Genomic DNA, 23,317 nt, shown 5'->3' with positions numbered 1-23,317 from the left:
AATCTATGCATATACCCAGACTGGATTTCTTGAAAATAGGGACTGTGAACATAGATTATGCCTGGACAATACTTGCTGGAGGATGAAATCTGTTTTCAGAGATTTGTGACATTTAATTACATAATCAATGCCAAATTGCAGCAGCTAAATAAATAGGCTAGACTGAAGAGAGACGAAATGCTTCGCCTATTGTGCTGCACTCCTGATCCTTTGTATTCAGTGTAATGTTTTTTTCTTCTGAGTCATGGATTTGTCCTTTAATGTTGCTGTGTACAGGACAGGGCGCTGAGAGTGTGCACTTACTCTGCTAGCAGTAGCAGTGATACCGAAACAGAGCTGGAGTACGAAACAAACGATTTTGGAACCGGAGGGGAAAAGTTGGTAGATTTAATGAAAAACAACAAGCAAGGTAATTTAAAATTTGTACACAGGGATGTATTGATCCCACCTTTGTCATGGTAGCTGTTTGTGTTTTGCTTGCACTATGTCTACGTTTTCTCATCTCTTTCCAAATCTCATTTTCCATTATGTGCTTTTTATTGTATATGTACATCAATTTTTGCCTCTTATGCTGTGTTTGACACTAAAAGCCAAACTATAACTTTTTTAGTTGTAAATCCCTGTGTTGAAACTAAAAACGTCTTCAGTTGGATTATAGCTTCAATAATATATCTCTTTGTATTTATATATATTGCATTTGTAGGTAGTTTAAAATAACCCAATGAGCCATGAAGTTAATTTCCTCACCTCCATGTTATGTAGCTCACACTGCTACATACAGTTAAAGCTGTTTCTGGTTCTCCCCTCACAAATAACCATTTTATCCTCACCCATTCCATTTCAGTTAATACCTGTTGATTGTTACTAAAATTAGGACAAAAAAAATCAGTGTGATATTTTGGTGAATTTGTTGTCTCTCTAAAAATGTGCTAGAACAAGTGGTAGACAGATATGCATACAGTTTTGAAGAATGTAGGATTTTATCCTCTTTTTTAGTGCAAAGGTGAGATTAAAATGTCAATCAGGGGTGAGTGGGGAGCTTGTTGGACTATAACTCCCATCAGTTTATGTTGGACTACAACTCCCATCAACTGACCGTCAGCCATACTGGCTGGGACTGAACAGCAACATCTTGAGAACCCCCAGTTCATCATCCAGTTCATCCCTGATATGCAGTGTGCAGGCATTGACTACAAATCCATCCCAGAGTATGAGTATGAGAAGGAAATTTGATCCAGATCCAGCAAAGCTGCTGATTGTGTCATTTTCCTTTTCTTCTTTAGTGTAAAAGTTCATGAGGACAGCAGATTGCACAGGGTAGGTCTGGGAAACCTTTTTCAATCCAAGGGCCACATTCTCTTCTGGACACCCTTCTAGGGGGCTACATTCCAGTGGTGAGTGGGGCCAGAAGCAAAAGTGGGCACAGCAGCAAATAAAAACTTTACCTTTGAACATTAGGCTAGTTTTACACCCAATCTCACACTCCTGTCAGTCTTCCATCAGACAAACAAGAGTTTAAGGATGCACTCCAACTAGGCCAAGGAGGGTATATGGCAGGGCCAGTGTTGGCTGGGGAGGGTGTGTGGGATGAGGAGAGTCCCAAGGGCCAGATAAAGAGACATAGAAGGTCACATTTGGCCCAAGGTTCCCTACCCCATAACAGTAGGGTATTTTCACCTAGTCACCATGTCACCTCATTGCTTACTGCTTTTAATTGTTCCAGAGACAGGTCCCAGAGTCTGTGCAGTGGGCAGAAGAAAGCATGGTTGAGCAAGTACTATTACATGAAATTGTTTAAGTTCTGTGACTAACCCAGGGACATATACAGAACTTCAGTGATATGCAGATTGCAGACTAAACTATAGTGAATAGATCTGATCAAAGGAAGACTGTTTTGAGAAGAAAGGAAATGAGGACTAATTATTTTACCTTATAGCTAAAACAACTGCAGTCTCTTTTTGAGATTCTGCAGTGACTTAATGACTCCTGAAATGTTTCCAGAATCAATATTCTATTTCTCATTTGAGAAATAGCAACGTATTTGCAAATATTGTGATGTTCAACATGCACCGACTGCAGATATGGATCTCTAATCAGTGCTCTTTCAGGCAGGGAATTCTAGGGTGTGAACAGTCCATAGTGGTACACACACACCCTTCAACCCAGATGCTGGGATCAAAACTTTTTACTATACAGCATCTTGTTGATGCCAGAATCAATTTAAGGATGGATTGGTGAATGGATGGATAGACCATACATAATGCTTTTGAGTGGTCAAAGCGCTTCACTCAGATTGTCTTGTAATTACTACAACAACCCTGTAAGATAGATCGGTATTAACCTCATATTTTCTGATTGGAGGCTGTTTGAGAGAGAGAGAGAGTGGGTTTCCTAAGACCTTGATAAAAGGAAAATTCAAACCTGGGACTTCCTGGTTTTATAGCTCTATATTTAGGTTGCTATGTTACTACCAGTTCCAAACCAACACAGCTCTCTCTCTCTCTCTCTCTCTCTCTCTCTCTCTCTCTCACACACACACACACACACACACACACACCACCCATGGTGCATCAAGTCTTGCTACTCAACATATATTCATACCTCCAAGTGTTCTTGTATATACACCAGAGCTTGTAAGCCAATCGGAGCTTTTTAAAGTTCATTTTATATTGAGTGCAAGTGAGGGTTGGTTAGGAATTCAATGTATCAACTATTACTATGCAAATAAACCTGCTTGAGTTTCTTGAGAGCAGACACAAGACCCTGCTGGAGTGCCTGCTTCTTAGCCCCCTTCCACACTTAAAAAAAACCCCTAGCACCTTACCTTGGGGGAGATGGTGGTGGGTGATTCCACATTTTTATGCCAATGATCCTAGGATTCATGGTCAGTTCTCAGGGACTCAGCAGAAAAGATGACATTACAAGCAGTGAAGGGACTTCCCACTGCTGCCACCCCCAACTTGCTCTATGTAAGCTTTTGGGAGGTTTTATGGCCAAGGGTAAGGAGGAGGTAGAGGTGTCAGAGAGTGCTGCAGCTGAACATTCAAATGGTTCTGAGTGCTTTCAGGCAGAGTAGGGGTGCAAATGCCATCCCTAATACAAGTTTATGTAACAATGAACAACTATCTGCAGGCTAGCTCTGCTCTGTGATTTTCTAGTTTAAACTGTAAAGTCTCTAAAATTAATTTCCCAATTATCCAAAACATCCAGTACATGTTACTGATGTGCACATGTACATTATTTTAAACAAGGTGCAAAAAGGAATGGTTATCTGATATGATTTCCTTTCTCTGTTAAAGCATCTCTATACATTCATTAAATTGCAGTGCAAAAATAAATAAATGCTGAAGTGACTGTGTGATTGAAGCCGTGCTCCTTATTTGTGCTGTGATTTAATCAATGCACATACACGCTTGTGCCCATAATTGGTGGGGGGGGGGGAGGAGAGAGACATGAACTGAAAACTTGCAACAGACTGCAAATGCACAAGAGTCTGAAGAAAATCCTGAAATACTCCAGTAAAAAACAACACATAAAAATGGTTTCCAGAGCAGTAGCCATATTAGTGTGTTGAAGCAAAAGCGACAAAATAGTTTTGTAGCACCATGATCTTTCAGGTGCCCCAAGACTCCGTTGTTTTTAAGGAGAATGGCTAGCTAATATCATCACATTGTTGCTCTGCAAATTATATTTTAGTAAACCCAAAAGAGATATTTGGATGGGAATAATTCTGTGGGCATCTTTCATGCCACCTACATTTGAATCTTCCTGCAATATCCCTTCAAGCTTCCAGTCAAAAATTATAGTGCTTTGCTGCAAGCTCAGAAGCTGTTGCTGCTGCCTCTGGTCACTCACCTTCCTTGGCAGCACCTCACTTTCATTCCATCAACCAGAGCGGAAGAAGGAAATTAGGCTGCTGGGCTGTTCTCTCTCTCTCCCCCCATTCCCATTATGAGCAGGGACAAGCAGCCAAGCCAGAGAAAAAAGAAAACAAAACAGCCTCAAAGCACCACTTCCCTTTTCCTTCTCTGATGGCTGAAATTAAAATGAGCAAATGCTGGGAAGGTGCTTGGGCCACATGGCTCTCGTTGCTTGTTGTTGGGGGGGGGGGAGCTGGAAGGGCCAGGAGTGCCTGGAGCAGCTGTTGTGATTGACAGCTGTAATAAGTGCATGGAAGGTTAGGCACATATGGTGACTCGTTTAGAGATTACTGTGTAGATCAGCGAATCAGGCCTTTAGTGACAGACTCTTGTCTCTGACCAAAATGTATGTCTTTGTCTTCATAGTAACCATAATCCTTGTTCCTTGGTAGTATTTTAACACATTTGGGAAGACATGGTACATCAGGAGTCTGCTATACTAAACATACTTACTAGCAGGTCTCACTGAATTTAGTGGAAGCTGCTTTTAAAAGAAAAACAAAAAATAATAATGGTTAGGACCAGGCTGCATAATCTTCGAGCTGGGCCGGATCATGTTTACTCTCCCAAGCAGAACTTCAAGATTTAAACCTACTTACTAATATATGAATGGAACTTGCATAATTAGGTAAACTAAAATCTATAAAAATGAACCTTTGGGCAGAACAATCACCAGATTTGGTGAGGGGTGTGTGTGATTGAGTGGATGAGTTGACAGAACCTGGGTTGCCAATGCCAAGGAAGAAGCTCTGTGTGTATGTGGAAGGGACAGGGTTTTTTCTTTTCTTTTAGGGGACCTTGCATCAACAGTCTCCCCCCCCCCAGAAAAAAGAACCCCCAGAAAATAGTATACATTGACAGCAGCCCCAACACACTATCAGAAAATCTTACTTTTGCCCTCGTGGTCACTGGAGCAGCAAGAATGTAGGAAGAACAATGTGGAGGTTTCTGCATTGGCAATTAGGAGTCCTCTGAGTTTAGACCTCCTGCTCCAGCTGTGTTTCTCCTCCTCTGTTTATGGGGAGGGGGATATTAAAAAAACCTTTGGACCCCAGGACATCATCCCAGGAACCAGAGGACCTTCCCCTAAATAGGTTTTTAAAAATACTCTCATTCAACTTTACTAGATTTCATTTCTAAATGCTAAAACTGAATGATTTTCTTCTTCTTCAGTAAATAGAGAATTGATATGTAAGAATAGCACATTATTTAATGTAGATAGTGAAATTCATGATGGCCATAAAAATGAGGTATCAACTCAGCAGCCAGTCTCTCTCTCTCTGCCTCTCTCACTTAAGCATTTAAGATTAGCAAGATGACCAACTAAAAATGTAATTGGCAGGAAGAAAAGGATGTTTAAAACTAGAAACTAGGCATATCCTCAAGGTATGTAGGGCAGATGAGCCACAATGATTAAGATAGAGATTTAAGCTAAACTAACACCCAAAACACTATATTAAAGTGAAATTAGCAATTTCACTTCAAGGAAATTACCTACTATTTAAAATAGAAACGCTTATCTCATATATTTTCCTTTCTTTATTCCTTTTTCTTTTTTCTTTTTTTAAAAAGCATGAATCATTAGCTTGAATTGTAACCCAGAATCACCTTGCTTTTGTGAGTTTAAATTACACCATGCCATTCATAACATTGGATGGGGGATCATTTTGGATGTTATAGCCTTAGCTCTAATGTTTCCACTTGTCTTGCGCCATTTTTCACATTGAACAAACACACAGCATGCCAAGCAGTGTGTAGGCTTTTTTCTCAAAGAAATGTACAAAGCGTGTGTGCTTTTTATTCTTATTTCAAATCTGTCCTTAGCTGAGCAAGAAGAAAATAGTGTGAGAAAGTCCTTTATGGGGAGACCCATGTCTATCTTGGATATATACCAGCACAGTCTCTGTGGCCATTATGGAGAGGATGGACCTGAACAATTAGCACATTACAGTTTTATTGAGCAGCTGAATGGAACTTCCACTAAAGATGGCAAGAGCAAAAAGATCCCTAGTGTGAGTTTTCTTGCTTTCTTTGATGCTATTACCTCTCTTCTTTCTTGAGGGATATGTCTGGTTTGCTTTCTTTTTCTGCACGCATCATTACTATTTATGGATGTCCAGATTGAAAATGTCACATGGACTGCAGGGAAGAGTAAAAGGAACTTTTAAGCATTTTCTTTCCTTGAGGCAAGTTACATATATATATGTGGCAGCGACTTTCGTAGCAACATCCTGTGAATGCCGAACATTAAAGATCGGCTGGCGTTCAGTGTTGTCAGTTTTTACAAGCTGAAATTTGGAAGGTTGCTTATAGCTGCTTTAAGCCATTTTGCAATAAACCACAGTGCATCAAATAATGCGCTATGACTATAAACAGCACTGCTCTTTAAAATATATGCAGAGTGAGAGAACGTGCGTGCACAACTGAAACCTCCATTAAGATCCAGAGTCACTTGGTTTATTTTTTAAAACAACGAACAGATTACAGAAATGCAGTTACATATAGCCAAGGTTTTAAGATGAGTTTATATAGCCCAGCCACATGCTCTGAGCCTGTTTATATAATTAATGTATCCTCTGCCTTTCCTCCAAGGAGCTCAAGACAGAGTATACAATTCTCTTCCCCTCCTCCAGTTTTATCCTCACAGCTTTCCTGTTAGGTAGATTAAACTGAAATGCAGTGACCCAGTTCACACGTAACACCAACCCAAACCATGGCATAACATGAATGAACAAACAGGCCAGTTCCCAGAGCTAAGATCGCAGCCACTGTGCTCTTCTCCTAATGCAGCTGCTGCTGTGTTACCAGGGGCTAAGCCGTAGTTTGTCTCACTCCATGATCTGTAACCAAGGTTTGTTCTTGGCTTACTGCTTGTGGTTTGTCTGAAGCAGCACAAGCCACAAACCCAAAGATCCTTAGAGCATCTGGTTGTCTCTTCCTGTTGGAGACCTCGGAAGGGACCTTTGCCAGTTGTGCGTACATGCCTTTTTCATTGCAGGACCTGTACCTTCTTCCCAACAGTCCCTAACCACAGTCTCATGTTGTGGTTTCTTTCCTCGCCTTTGCACTTCTTCCTTTCTCTCCCCTGGCTCTCCACGGGGCTTGCTAACTGAGGCCTGCTTCCTTTCTATATACTTTTATCTCTCCTGGTAATCCAACTCTTTCTCTCCTGGTTTCACTTTCATTGCTCTGTAGCCTCTCCATATCCTATACACTCTTCAAATGCCCTCTCTCTTCTCTCTTTATTTATGCCCGGGACCTCTCCCTGATGTTTTAGCATCCTGCCTTTTTCTGCAGCTGCTGTGAGCATCTTTGTAATGCCCCACAGCTGCTGCCATCCTGTCACCTCTGGCTCACTTGCATCTTCATGTGAACTAGCAGGGAGAGCAGTGACAAGGAAATTAGCATCACCTCCTGCATCCTTCTTATACACAGCTTAGCACCAGGTAGCACAGCAGCAGGAGAACATGGGAGAGGAGCACGGCAGCTATGATAATTGTTCCAAGAGCTGGCACATTTGCTTATTCATGCTAAGTCATGGTTTGGCGTAGCTTTATGTGCACACTGGGTTACTGAGTGGCCCAAGGTCTTCCAGTGAGCTTCACAGCAATTTGAACCTGGGCCTTCCCAGTCCTGGCCTGATATTCTACAGTGTGGCATTTTCCTTAGGTTTAGTACAATGTGTGAAAAACGACTGTCAGCTGCTGTTTCTTCTGCCCTTGCTCTTTCAGTTTTTAGCCTCACATGTCCTGCCGAAATTATGGCCAAGCAAAACTACCTGGGGTTTTTTTTATTTTAAAAATCAGGAAATTAATTATTATTTTTAATTAAAAGCCAACTAAAATGTGTTTGTCAAAGTGTTTGTGTTGCCTAGTTTATGTGATTACTGTTTCCTCTTTTACTCACTCTGTTTTTACTGTAAGCTTGCTTAGAGTTGGCTGTAAATACTGGATTGCTTTAGACACCAGGCTCTGGTTTGTGCTGTGTTTAACTCTGAAAGTCTGTCATTCACAAATGTCCATCAGCCTTGTGTCTAGCAATGTCTGGCAAGTCTAGTTTAGTAGTCATGGCAATGTGCATAATACAGAGGGGGAGAAATTGAGGAAGGGACACTTCTAGGTGGAACAGAGAGTTAGTTGGTCCATCACCGAAAAAGTAAACATTGAAGTGGAAAGACACAAAAGATACATCGATACTTTTAATATATATGCAATCAAAGACAGACAGACAGTCCTAACACCTCTCAAGCCAAAACAGAATAAATGCCATTTTGAAAAGTGTTTCGTTTATGTGGAAAAACATAAAGTAGCTTTACTTTTTATTATTAGGTTTTAAAGAATGATGTCAATACAACTACACCAAAAAGAATAAAGGAAAGGAACTAGATGTTCCACTGCTAAAATGCTTAGAAATCACAATTATCTGAGGAAGATAAATGCTATGAAAAGCAACAACCTTGGTTTGTGGCATCTAAGATCTCAAGCTACAAATGCATTTAATCTCTTTGGTTTGTTCTATGTCAGATATGAAGAATTGGGGTGGTTGTTGGTTTTGCATGGCTTAAATACAGGGACATATTTCTGGAATGTATAAATGCAGCATTGGGTAAATTTTGGTTGAAGGGATCAGAAAACAGTGCTTGCTTGGGAGAGAGGCTGATGAGGGAGCAATACACCAATTGCTGGGTTGTAGGTAATTTTTCTCCAGCACGTTGTTGTGCAGCAGCGTGTTGGGTTGGTTTTTAATATTTACCATCTCGAAGACAGCAAACTCTTGAGAGCTCAATAAAACACATAGGATTTACCTATTTTAGTATTAAACGCTGCAGGATGACAAATGAGGAGCAGTGCCTGTGATAAGCAAACTGCCCCTGAAATTTTGCACAGGCAAAAAAAGTCATGCTTTCCATAAAGCAATTTAGATCTATAATGGGGTCTGTTTTAAACAAAAGTGTTATGCGCCTGTAATTCCACTTCGAAGAAAAATGTGAAGGTTTAGTGGGAAGGAAGCATAGGTGTCAAGATGGACAGAATGAGTTTACTCTGTTGTCAAAAGAGCAGTGTGCCATGGCTCTGTGGCTCAATTAAATAGAATCTTAAAGCATGAATAAAATGATAAAATGGTGATTTCAGACTGCTTCCCTAACAAGACTTTTTGGAGGGAACCTCTACTAAGGTGTCCAATTCCTTGTTTGTTTGTTTTTATTTAGCAGGGTTCCTACATATTTTGCTGCTGTGTGGCAGGAGCATTTTTCTTTCCATCACTGCACTTCAGTGTCAGGAGAAGCTGAAGGCATGGCTGAACTCGTGTTAAAAAGCATAGGAAGCCTGCCAGAAAACAGGCAGCACTTTGTAGTGTAGCATAATAAATCACAACATATATCATATTATTAGTGCAAAGCTAATGTACTGAAGCCAAGATTGTATATAATGTATTATTTATTATACAGTTGGGGGAAATATCAGTCAGTCTATTACTAGTCTGCTATGTATTTTGCAGTGGGCTATGTCCAGGATGGTTGCCGGCTCCACCTTCTTCCTCTCTCCAGGGGGGAGAAGAGTCACTACATCCCACTGACACACATGCACACTGCGGTTTAAGCAGGAGGGCAGTCAGTGGCCCCAGCATTATGGCAACAACCAGCTGGTCTCATATTGCAGAGGGACGGCTGGTCTAATTATGCAATTAAGAACCAGTAAAACAGTCTCCAGCAAAAGTAGTACTGTGAAGGTTAAACAAAGAATAAGATGTGGGTCCTACAAACCAAAATACCTAATGTGTCAAAAACCAGGATAAAGAGGTGCTTCTTCAGTGTATAGCAGGAGCTACACAACAGAAATTGTGGACACACAGCCATGGCAAGGAAGTTCCATGATTTAAGGGCTATCTTAGAGAGGACCCTTTTCAGGGCTGCCATCTCCCACGTGTCTGAGAACAACTGAACTACTAAAAGGTCTCCTTCTACTGGCCTTAACATCTGAGATGATCTGTAGGAAAGGAGGCAGTCTTCCAGATGTTTGGGGTCTAAGTCGTTTAGGGTTTTAATCACCAATGTGAGCATCTGGAATTGGGCCTGGAAGGAAGCAACACAGGACACTGAATAGGCAGTGCAGCAGGAGCAAGGAAATGGGCTTACTGGGGGCATCCTGCCCCAGGACCACAATAATTTGGAGCCAGCACCGGGTCTGCTATAATAGTGTGTCTCAGCTTCATAATTCCTTGTGGATAAAACGAGCAGGTATTTTCTAGTATGCCATATGCTTAATTCCTATATCCTGTGTCTTTCCTTACTTTGGAGTGTTATCTACTCTATATAACTATCAACCCTGCATGACCTCAAAAATTCTTAAGCTCTGTGCCTCCCACATATAAAATGTTGGTTTGTTGGCAAATTGGTTTGATGTTGTTGAATTTTTATGGTCTGTAATTCTTAGCAATTGATTTGTTCATGCATGTGCTTTGTAACCCAAGGGTATAGTTGAGAATTGTGACCAGCTCCACTCATAGTTCAAGCAAAAGCATTTAAAGTTAATTGAAGGGTGCATATTATTACCCTTACATCAGAATTATCACACCATTGATATCTTTTTTCTGACACAACAGCTTTGTTATTGATTGTGGTGTTACAAAATTGAGAGAAGAATGCTTTTTTAAAAAGCAGACCCAATCTTTGTTTTCGAGGTACCCTCTGGGGGCTTTTGCACATGACAGAGAAATATAATGAGGTGTGTTCAGGCATTTGGCAACAGGAACAGAGCACACATGTAAGCCTCAACCCTGATGTTCTGGTGCTTGTCCTTGACCTTCCTCATGTTGCCCCAAAAGGCCTGCTGCAGGAGGCTTCTACTCACATTCACTTGAGTAGATAGAGCCAGGCATTCTCCTTGTCTTAAAGCAAATACAATGAAAAGTCCCTTGCACATCTTCCCTGCTCAGTGCCGAGGCGGTCAGGGACTTGTTGTGCAGGGCACGGTGCATGGGGACATTGCAGGCAGGGCTTGTGTGCCTGCCCCTGAGGGATGTCCATGCAGGTAGCATACCTGAACACAACTCTATTTTATTTACTCTATCAGGCGCCAGTGGTATGATGTCATTTCCATATAGATTTGTGGGGGGGGGGGAGGTTCTTTCCTGCAGAAGAGAATAGTCTTACAGGTGGGTTTTTTTAAGTATAATATTTTGTTACTGTACTGAAGTATAGAACAGGCATCTCTTACTGGTCTTCAACACTTTTTTTAAATTGCTTCATTAATGCCCCTGCACTTTTACAGTAGAAGAGTGTTCAACCTCTTTAAAAAGTGGGGTGTTTTTTTAATAGAAACAATAAAGGAAGGTCACAATGTAGCACTGGTATGGAGAGTGAGGAAGAATGTATTGCTTGGCACTATGCTACAGTCCAAAGTACACAAATTCAGCAACAAAATGTGGCTTTTGGAGTGCAGAATAATACAATTTATGTGCAAGTCCAATAATTTTCTTGGTTTGCCACAGTAAAATTTCCTCTGTTTCATGCACATGCACACATGGAATCCTAAGGGGCTATGACTTTAAACAATGTTCTTCTGCAATTTCTGGCTATTTCATTGGCGTTAGTGAAATAACAGCATTTAGTAGGTTGAAATATTGACTGTTTAGCTTTCATAGGATTTTCCAGAGACCCCTTGAAACCAAAGAGACATATGTTTGTTTTAATAAACTTGAAACCTGAGGAAGGTTTCAGGAAATGGGGAGAACATATTTGTATTTACTATTTTAAGTATATGTTTCCTCACTTCTGAGGGTATACCCTAAAATGCTTAGTCTGATCCCCTGGCTGTGCTGGCAGCCAGCTGGCCTACCTGTGCTTTCCAACATGCTGTGGCATAAGTACCAGTAACTTTTCACCTTGCATTATTTGTAAGGTGTTACTACATTGAGGACTCTGGTTTCTCTTCAGATCATATGAGCCTTCCATTCTTTTATTACGTCAGTAATTCCACTGCAAGGCTCAGTTAGCCAAAGAGACTTACGTTCACCTAAATGTAGCTTTCCATTTGTTTTGTTTTTCCCTTCGTGTGGCAGAGTGGTTTTGTGTATTGTGCAGATGATTCATTAAGGAGTTTTGATGCTCATATTACCGTGCCATGCAATTCAAGAACTAGCTAGCAGAGATGAGCAGATTTTTTTAAAACGTACGCACTCCACTAAGAAAGGAGATGCTGCTGATTTGGCTGTGGTTTTGAACAGAATTGAAATGGCTTCATTCCCAGATAAACTCGGGATTTATTTTTTTTTGACTGAGTGAATTGATTTGGAATTAATGGCATAAACATGTCTCATTGGGCTTGTGAGACTTCAGATGTATCATATTAGCACAAACTGTTATCCAAATTAGGCCTATCAAAAGGATGATTATATTTGGTGCTACTTATACTGCTTACCACCTTGAAACATTCCAAAGCACTTTGCAAGCACAGCTTGAATCCAAAGATCCCTGTAAATAGTATCACCAGTTTTTCCTCCTCCAGAAGCAGCACCTTTATACCACATTACATGTCACTCTCTGCAATCCCCAAGAATAGCTTTAGGATAGCATGAAGGCTAGCAGGGGTGTGCAGAAATTGACCTGGTTCACATATAACATTAAACCATGATTTATCAAACTATTAAACCATGGGTTAGTGTCATGTATGAACCCTGTCCAGCAGCTTACTGGTAACTATGGTATGTTTGCTGCCAACAAACACAATGTGAAGCCATGGTTTATTATTGTCATACGAACATGTTTTGCTGTAATTGTGGCTTGCTGTTAACATCCAAACCCAACACTCATCCTTAACTGTGGTTTGTTTTATCACACCACCCAAGACACTCATCAGAAGCAAAAGATAAGAACAACGAAAAAACAAAACAAACTTTGGAAAAACTGACCAGCTTGCTCTGTGACAGCTATTTAGTTTAGAAAAAAGTGATAATTCCATTATATTGATGTGTTCATTGATATGGAAGTTTTAGAGCAGAAACTGTAACATGTTGCAGGCACTAATGTCTTTACATATGTTGCTAAATTAGACATTCTTCATAAATCATAGATTTTTGTACTCAAACTGAAAAAGAAACCATATATGATAACTCATATGAAAAGCAAGCTGCAAAAGGAGGAATGCATAATAAAACCATAAGTAAAAAATGAATATGCTTTGCCATCTCCTGTGAACCGAGTCTAGCAGAAACACAGTACTGAGAAGAAATATTTCAGATAAGAAGAAAAGATCTATAGAATCCATACATAGCTGGAGAACCCAACATAAAATTTAAAGCTGCATATATGCAGAGGCATGTTGCTCTGGGTAGAAATCACAGATTTCTATCAAATTGTGGGACTTTAGCATAAAAATAAAAGCAAGTCAGGGAAGAATTGCTGATGCTGTTGTTGTGCGTTGTTTCAACCACTGAAATAAATTATACTGAATCCCATATTCCTTTAACTTTGTGGTCTGTACATAGAATCATAGAATCATAGAGTTGGAAGAGTCCAACCCCCTGCCAAGCAGGAAACACCATCAGAGCACTCCTGACATATGGTTGTCAAGCCTCTGCTTAAAGACCTCCAAAGAAGGAGACTCCACCACACTCCTTGGCAGCAAATTCCACTGTCGAACAGCTCTTACTGTCAGGAAGTTCTTCCTAATGTTTAGGTGGAATCTTCTTTCTTGTAGTTTGGATCCATTGCTCCGTGTCCGCTTCTCTGGAGCAGCAGAAAACAACCTTTCTCCCTCCTCTATGTGACATCCTTTTATATATTTGAACATGGCTATCATATCACCCCTTAGCCTCCTCTTCTCCAGGCTAAACATGCCCAGCTCCCTTAGCCGTTCCTCATAAGGCATCGTTTCCAGGCCTTTGACCATTTTGGTTGCCCTCCTCTGGACACGTTCCAGTTTGTCAGTGTCCTTCTTGAACTGTGAACGCATTCTGGTCGATGAGAATAATCAGTCAAAACATATATGTATAAAGAATTAAGGAACTTCCTCATACTTTCCCTGAAAAATAGGACAAGCCCACCTACCTTGTACAGAATAGATGAAAGGTATGCCACATTGTAAATCTGCAGAACTCTAAACAAAATTCAACAGGCTGCATTTCAGCTTTTGACCTCACTATTAATAGTCCTTCCAAACCAGTAAGGGAAATATGGACATGTAAGCATCCCATCTGTACATGCAGATCCTGCATCTATTAGGGGTGATAATGCAGCAGATAGAGATTATTTGCACCAGTAAGCCAACTTTTGAGATTTCTGACAGTGGGACACTGATCTATCAATTTGGACCATAAATTGTTCGGTTGTTTTTGTACAGGAGCTTTGCAGAACACCAAATTTTGAACATTGAGGCAAAATTGTTCTACAGAAGTTTCTAAAAGATTTTGTAGAGTTTTGCATATAGAAGACATGCCCCAACAGGGATCTTGTGATCTTTTTGTGCTGGGTACGTATGCGATCTAGGTAAATCCCATTAGTTAAAAAAACTGACCTGTGTTGCCATGGGTAAGCAAATAGCAGTAATCATCATCCACAATGGGAATAGCCTACTTTTGTGTGTGTGCTAAATTTAACTTCTTGTTTAAATAGGAGTGGACTTAGAGGACAATCAAATAGGACTGAGCACTTGTACATTGCTAAATCTTGACTTTCCTACTGAAATCTTTTCACATTACCAACTCCTGTTGATGTTGTCTGTTAAAAATTCTTGCACACTGCAACTATCAATGCTTGTCTGATGTACACAGCAGCCCGTGTTTCTCTTTGGTATAATTCAGTAAGCCATTGGCTGAATGGGCTGAAAAAGGTCAAACACATGTGCCTCATAAAGGTATCAGCATTACACATTTCTTACTTTCAAGGTTTAATTAACCTCAAAAATAGTGGTGCATCCTTAAAGATTCCTTCACTTCCAAACAAAATAGAACAAATTAGAGGTTTGAAAGGATGTTATGTCAACTAACCATATGTAATTGGTCTTTCTAGTAGGTGGATAAATGACTAAGGAATATATGTTGGATAAAAAGGAAAATGTTGATCCCTGGTTCACTTTAATTGTGTGACATTCATAGCCATTTGTCAAAAAATGACGGATGCAGTGACTGCAACTTGCAGCATCGCCTAAAGTACAGTAAAGTTTCTTCCATTTGTCATCATGACCTCTTCAGTCTTGAAGCTGTAGAAATGAAATTGACGTTTTATGTCCCTTCACATTCCTATTGTTGCCTAGGAGTGGATTATAATAAACTGATACAATGAATCCAACACAGGACTGAATAGAGCATTCAAAGCAACAAATGACAAATATTACTTAGGAAGTTTGTAAGACAGTGTAATTGTTATAACAGTACAAACGTCATTACTAATAAAAGAAAGAGATAAAAACTAAATTGAATGCAATAAACATGGCATTGACTCAATCAAGATAAGAGAAGTTGGGAAGAAGTACTGCTCAAAAACATACCCCCTCCTTTTTTATAATGCAGGATTGGAAAAATATTTTGACTCCAAAAGGAGAATCTGATCAGCCGAGTTAAATTACATGAATAATGCTAACGTATTTCAGGGAATTGGTTTTTTTCTTCTTTATAGCCGAAATGTACCTTCTTCATTTATAACATTGATATGCTTTGCATTACGCAGTTAAATATTATGAAGAAAGGAATAGGAAATTACTGATATACTAATATGAGAGTTATGTTCTCGGCATGATGAGTGGGGAATATGTTACATAGCTTGCATTAATGAGAATTGTGTACAGCATCGAAAATGAACTGCTGAACCATTTTGTATTTCTTCAGTGGCACGTTGTATGATTCTTTCTGCTTCAGATTTGGCCAATCTTAGCTGCTTTTGTTTTACTCTCTCTTTTTCAGAGCACTGAAAGTCAATAGCTGGGCTATAGTTATAGGTTTCAAAATCCTAGAGAACCTGTGGGTTGTGCACAGTTTATTCTTCCACACAATTATAGGTTTGCACTATCAATGGGTATTTATTTCTTCGTTTTTTTAATACGTAGTCCTAACAACCCTCCATCAACTTTGCTCTTCTGCTGTTAGGATAGTGTGTCTTTCATAATATTTCATGAACCCCTCTGCCAATACTAGAGAAAGATGTGTTATCACTCAAGAATGCTTTAAGATTATGGGAGAATGGATACAGTCAGTGCTTTTTTTTTTTAAAAAAAGGAGGTACCAGTATTCATTTCTTGGTGCTAGCAAAGATGGATTCCATGGAAAGCAAAAAATAGAGGTGACAGTACCATCACACACACATAAAGCACTGAAGAAGAAATTGAATATAAACTGAGGATGAAAATTTTATCTCGCATGTAATAATCAGAAACTGGTGGTCTTCCGGATCTAATTAGAAATAATGTTTCAACAGAAAAAGAAACATTCTAAATGGTGAGCTATTGATTGGGTGTTTCAAAAGAGAGAAAGAAAAATTGAACAAGTTATTATGGGGCTAAGTAGGCTGAGAAACAGTATGCCCCTCAGGTGGCATGCTCTTTCAAGAACTACAAGTCCCAGAGTTCCTCCTGGCAGGAGGAAGGGACAGGTACCCTGACCATCTATGCTGGAAAGGTTTGACCAATCCTGGTTCACAAATCAACTAGCAGTGATCTCAAAGGAGAGACCCTCCTTGAAAATACTTTTTCAGATAGCATCAATATCTGGAATGAATAAGAGTTCCAAACGTCCCTCCCCTTGTTCCTGCCATCCCCCAAATTCCTTAGTACCAGCCTCCAAAAGACTCTCTGCACCTTTCTATTTAGGTAAAGGTAAAGGTACCCCTGCCCATACGGGCCAGTCGTGTCCGACTCTAGGGTTGTGCGCCCATCTCACTTAAGAGGCCGGGGGCCAGCGCTGTCCGGAGACACTTCCGGGTCACGTGGCCAGCGTGACGAAGCTGCTCTGGCGAGCCAGCACCAGCGCAGCACACGGAAACGCCGTTTACCTTCCCGCTATAAAGCGGTACCTATTTATCTACTTGCACTTAGGGGTGCTTTCGAACTGCTAGGTGGGCAGGAGCTGGGACCGAAAGACGGGAGCTCACCCCGCCGCGGGGATTCGAACCGCCGACCATATGATCGGCAAGTCCTAGGCACTGAGGTTTTACCCACAGCACCACCCGCGTCCCTACCTTTCTATTTACTTGCCTGCAAATGGGGACGGTGGCAGAGATTGGTAGAAGGTGAAGAGGTTTTTCCCCTTGCTTCCCCTTGAGTTTTTGGACAGAGGTTTTGGCTTCCCAAGTGCTCTATCAGTCTTGATGTGCTGTTTCTAACAGTGTCAAAAAGTGGAGGAAGAGAGGGAGGGAGGGAGGAAACTTTTCCCCCTGCTGCTACTGCCACCATCTCCTCTTTCAAGTCAATAATGGGAAGGATGGAAAGAATGCCTTGGGGCTCATGTGGAAGGGATCCTTTCATTTCATGACACTCTCAGATTGTCTCAAGAAACTTGTTTCCAGTTTTGGGGAAAACAAATCTGTTTATTTCCAGTTAAGCCCAAGAAGAGCCTAGGGACCTTCATGTATCTCTAATAATCAGGGGCAATGGGATTTGAAGAATAGTGGGATCCAATGTTGCTGATAGGATTTACAGGTCCCAGAACATTTGCGAGTAAATGAGTTAGGCCTCTGGTTATAATGCCCTTCATTTTAATACAAATCAGGAATCCAGTAACGTAAGGAGGGTAAACAGTGTGAATGAAAAGAGGTTGGTGGAGGATATTGTTCAGTCTTGCAATTTATCAAAACAAACTAAGGTTCATGTGAGAGAGCAGCAGGCCTTATTATATACTGGCACCAGGCCAAAAAAGAATGTTATTGGGCAGTGGACATGGAAGCAGTGGCGGGGGGTGGGGGTGGAATACCTGCCTTGTTGCAGGATGGATAGCTATCCTACAACAAAGAGCTGTGATCAGACCAAGGTCCTATGCATTCCAACATGCTACATCACATGGTCAACAGCCACATGCCTCTGGATGTATTTCTGCTATTGAAGGAGAGGACACACAGCTCCTAAGTAATTATGTTTTAGAAAGAGTATAAATCATTCAATAAATAGCACACATGATACACATGTGTGCTCATGCTTGTGTCCATGCATGTACATCTTGTTGCTATGCTATTCCTTTCATTCTGAAACCTTAAAATTCAAGGAGCACATTCCCTGAGAATATTTTAATATACAGAAACGCATACAGATCTAGATATAGACACACAACTATGTCATGCAGGTATGGGAATGAGTTGACTTATTCTGTGCTGATTAGAATCACAAACACTATCCAATAGCATTTAAACAACAGCATTCCAGACAGTAATAGCCCGTCCATTCAAAATAATGCAGATTTTAGGGCTGGAGAAATGGCATTTCTTCTCTACAGAACAGCAACTTTGAGAGAGGACATGCAGACAGTGTGCAATGAACGTGCCTTTATTCCAAACAAAAAACCTGAACATATGGAAGGGCCTCTAGATATTTCTTTCTCCTTCCATTCCTCATTATGAACTCAGAACTGAGTTTCTCAGCTAATTTGAATGCTGGAGTCAGTAGCATGATAATAGTACACAACATGGTCTTGCAGCATTACTCTCCTCAAATGCATGCCAACAGGCAAAGCAAAGCAAAACTGGCGGTTTCTTATAGGAACTTAACCTAGGCAGGTGGTGTCAGCAATTATGGAACATTCCACTTGCTGAGAAACTGATAAAACTGCACAAGACCACCAGAGAATCAGATACTTGGGTGGAGGGAGTGGTTTCCGCTTTTATTATGCATGTTAGTACAGAAAGCACACCACATAAACCACCAACCACTCATAGGATATATTGGAGAGATATTTGGGGTTGATATTGAATGTTAGTATTTCATTCTCCCATTGCTGGATCATATGATCCTGTGTTTACTTTCTGTACTGTTATGTATGGAAACGGAAGTCAGTCTGAGAAGCTTCCGCTCTTTGTTCTCTCTCTTCTGAGGGAACTGTCTGTGTGAGAAGACGCAGCTCACTGCTCCTCATGATGCTTTTGTTTTCTTTGCTGTAAATAAAGGATACTACATATCCAGCACAATCTTGCTTTTCGCTTACTCTTCTAATGTGTGCTCACATCTATGGATGTGGGTCGTAGTGTTTTATGGGACTGAGTCCGGAGAGAAATGTCCCAATATCGTTGTTGTTGTTGTTTTAATGATTATTTACCCCCCCCCCCACAAAATGCAGAACCCTTCTATCAAAACAATCTTTTACACAGCAGATCAGCTATTTGAAGAGGTCACAAAAGTGTACAACCTCACTGAGTTCTGCTACCTTGCTTACCTAGTGGAGAACATTTAGAATTGCAGGTTTTAAATATTGCTTGAAAGTGGCCCAGTTCCACACATATCGTTGAACCATAATTAAACATCACCTGTGAATTGAAATGAATGAGCAGCGTACTGGTGCATGCTGCTCATTGGTGCCCAGTTTGCTGCTAGAGCTCACTCATTTCTTTGTCACAAATAAATATTTAATTGTATTTATTTTATTACTTTTATACTTGTTGAAGGGATGTTGTTGTTTTCCACTAAAGCACCCTATGTTCTTGTGGGAAAGGAAGGTTAAATATACTTAAAATAAAATACCAGTCTCAATTTATGAAATGATTGATATGTTTTAAAGATTCCTATTTATTCTCTTCCCAAAAAAGAGAGTTTAGTCCAGTTCCTTTCTGAACTGAGAGACTTGGCCTATACAAGGTCTACTCTGAAGTAAAGCCCATAAAGTTCAGTGGGGCTTACTTCCAAGTAAGTGTGCATAGGCTTGCAGCTTAATTCTCCCAGAATGATCTAATATTTATGCCATCTTTTGAACCTGACAAACAAATTGGCTGCAGCCTGATGAAAAACAAAATTTCCATATTACAGTAAGGTTTCAAAAATGATATCAGTTTAAGAACTGAAAATGAGGGTTAATGGAAGCCCACACCATTAATTTTGACTTGAGCCATTTCCCCCCCCCCCCCTTCCTTCCTTTCTTCACATCAGGCTTGTCTTCCTTCCCTTGGAACTTGGCTTTCAGTACCCCATGCAATATTCATGTATTGTTGTTGATTGAAAAGCAATATCTGTATCTACTGTGATAAACCAACAGGGGGATGCCATAGAACTAATAGCAGTGAGCAATGAATGACAAATACCATTTGAGATGTCTGTATGTTGCAGCTATATAATTTAGTCATCTTTTAATAACATTTTACAAAGACTCATAAGAGTGATGTAAGCTTTAGTGGCATATATCAGAGTCCGCCCAGCTTGAATTGCTCTCTATTAATCATTTCGGACACTTCCTAACTGCTGTATTTCCAGTAAGTAGCTGCTTTGGATTACTCCATTCTTTGCTTAATCACTGGCAAGCCCCCTAGAACTACTGTCAAATGCCTGCAGACTTAAAGGGCTTCTTTTAACAACTCTAGGGGTTATTCATAGTAAATAAAAGCCTGAGTGGTTACTTAAAGAATTACTGGATAATTGCTGTCAAACATCTAAAAGTGATCTCTCCAGTAGATATGCTTTTAAAATATGCACCCAACACAACAGCAAAAATGAAAGGTAACATGGAACATACTGTAAAACAAGACCTCAAATAGATTTCAGTAAATGTCAAATAAAACACAAGTGGGTGGAAATGGGGAAATTAAATAGGAATAAATTACATTAGAGGGGATTTTAAAATTAAAATTGTAACCTCACATTAATAGTACATGACACTTTTTTATGTCAGGAGGGCTTTAAACTTCACCAGGATCATATATCTGGCAAGTCGGGGATCATGTATTTATAAAGCTGCAAAATGGAATTAGAAACACAAGAGTTATGTTTATTAGAATTTCTGGAAAGTGGTTAGCCGATAAGCAGAAGGTAAATGGAATTTGGTCACACACTTGCAAGAATAATTTTCATGCTAAAGCCAAACAATGCAGCCATTCCTGAAGTCAGATCTGAAAAGCCAGGAGAGCAGGCCTGCCGGGCTTTTGAAGCTGAGGCAACTCAAGCCATATAAAGTATCATAAATTAACAGTAGAGCTTTTCACAGAGATTACGAACTACTGAAGCTTTTGTTGGCATAACTGAAGGTAGCATACACTTACAGTTCCTTAAAATGGAACCATCCTGTTATAAATTGCTTTGATTAAGCAACAGCAGTCCATGAACGTAAGCCTGCTGATGGATTTGCAGTTGCCGAAAAGTTAGAAGTAGCTACCCAGAGTACACAGGAAAAGCCCAGGTCCAGCATTTTGTTTTTTTAAAAAATAAAATTTATGTACTGCTTGATTGTAGTGAAACCTCTAAGCACTTTATATTGCATGTGGTATGTTGATAACCCCATTATCCTAGGACATAACAGATACAAACCTACCATTCCCAGCTCCCTGTTCAGCCTTCATGCACAAGATTTAAATGGAAAGCTATTTACAATGTGCTTCTGAAGTCTCAAACACATCTGTTAGTTCCTTAGATACTAAGACATTTGGAGATTATTAAATCAGTATCTTGAATGATTCAGAGGTGATAGTCAAAAAAAGGTCAGTGAACATTGCTTAAGATGTTCCCATTCTTATCACAAAAAGGGAACTCTCTTAGTGAAAGCACGTGAAGACTTTGAGGCATAGATCTGGCTCCCTGAAGTATCTGTGCAGTGGGAGGTGGTAAACACAGCTGCAATGTGCATCACATGCTAAATATTTGTGTGCCTGCATTTCCTGTAACAAGTGAAATAATCTTAAATTGAACTGAATTTCAGAGTTTCCTATATCTAGTGCTAATAAAGATCACACCTTTGCTATGTGTTTCTTTTTTTTATTCACTTAGTCAAAGGTAAAGGTAAAGGGACCCCTGGCTGTGAGGTCCAGTCGCGGACGACTCGGGGGTTGCGGTGCTCATCTCGCTTTATTGGCCAAGGGAGCCGGCGAATGGCTTCCAGATCATGTGGCCAGCATGATTAAGCCACTTCTGGCGAACCAGAGCAGCACATGGAAACACCGTTTACCTTCCCGCCAGACCTATTTATCTACTTGCATTGGTGTGCTTTCGAACTGCTAGGTTGGCAGGAGCAGGGACCAAGCAGCAGGAGCTCACCCTGTCATGGGGATTCAAACCACCGATCTTCTGATCGGCAAGCCCATGGCTCTGTGGTTTAACCCATAGTGCCATCCGCGTCCCTTAGTCAAAGCAGGTACCAATTCTGTAGTTCTTCCCCTCTTGCTTCCTTGTGCAGTTCATAAATTGGGGATAGATGAGTGGGTGCAACATATTTAAATTTTAATTCTCAGTTTTGGTGGTCAATAACAGCTAGCACTCTATGTTGCAAATTTGTGTAGATTTTAGGGAAAAAAATATAAAGGGTGCTCCAGTAGCACTAAAGCTTTGGCCAATTCTGCACAATATTTCCAAATGTATTTTTAAGGCAGCCCATGTCTAAAATAATTGCTAACCAATGTTGAGCCAGTTTTGTGAGCCACTTGGGAATCTAATGAAAATCCATTTCAGATTTTACTTTGGAAGGATCTCAGATATGGAGAGTTGGTTGTGTTCTGTTCATTACACCAGATGGTGTCCCATTTGGTGGTTGCTAGTTTATTTGCAGTGTGGTATTTTGTTTCAAGGAAAGAGGGACAAGTTAAATCACTTATATGTGTGGCCCATAATCTGCATGATCAAAAGTCCACTGAAGCTATCAGAAAGATTTGTTTTAACTTTGGCAATTGTTTAGTTAATACTGAACTTCTGAACTGCTGCAGGAAATAATCTAGTAAAAACTAATCCTAAAGTGATATTTATTTCAGGGAGATTTCTTGGCTGAAAGAAAATCATCTCTGCATGCCCCAAGAATTTAATGTACCAAGGAATAAAACTGAGGCAACAATGGTTCCACGAGTCTCCTGGTATTTTTATGTTGCAAATGTTTGCATATCATAAAACCACATTTCATTTATGCATCACTAAAACAAGGGCTAAAAGCAGATATTATTCAATGTTGTTGATATACAGTATCTTCAGTGATAAGGAAGGAAACGTGTCATGGTGGTGCTTAAGAACTGAACAACATTATTGAGATGTTTTAACTTAGCTGTAGCTTTAGAATCGGCCTGGATTCATCTATGGATCTTTTAGGGGAAACTGGGGCTAAAATGATAATATCTGTTTCAGGTAGGCACTAATACCCTATTCCTAAAAGCAATTCCATTTCCGTATCCCTTTATTAACTGTATGGGACTACTTATTTAGGTCTATGTAGCGCAATGTCAATATATTATGTTCAAAAAACCCCAGTATTTATTTTTTGTACCGACTCCTTAATAATGAAAGTTTTTCAATAATAAATCTGGT

At 40.1% G+C, this 23,317-nt stretch overlaps 1 protein-coding gene across 8 annotated transcripts in view; it reads left to right on the top strand.

The window, feature by feature from the left end:
* Window positions 1-23,317, top strand: part of NCKAP5 (NCK associated protein 5) — a 558,169-nt gene that overhangs the window by 508,024 nt on the left and 26,828 nt on the right. For 7 of the 8 annotated variants that reach the window (XM_053405165.1, XM_053405156.1, XM_053405178.1 and 4 more), the window contains 2 exons: window positions 277-409; window positions 5,745-5,932. In XM_053405165.1, the coding sequence (XP_053261140.1) occupies window positions 277-409; window positions 5,745-5,932 (321 nt within the window). The remainder of the gene's footprint in view (window positions 1-276; window positions 410-5,744; window positions 5,933-23,317) is intronic. The other variant, XM_053405205.1, reaches the window with a different exon arrangement.

The sequence above is a fragment of the Podarcis raffonei genome, chromosome 1 (genome assembly GCF_027172205.1).
Source record: "Podarcis raffonei isolate rPodRaf1 chromosome 1, rPodRaf1.pri, whole genome shotgun sequence".
NCBI lineage: Eukaryota > Metazoa > Chordata > Lepidosauria > Squamata > Lacertidae > Podarcis > Podarcis raffonei.
The sequence above is the reverse complement of the archived record's forward strand: the minus strand, read 5'-3'. Positions and strand labels throughout refer to the sequence as shown.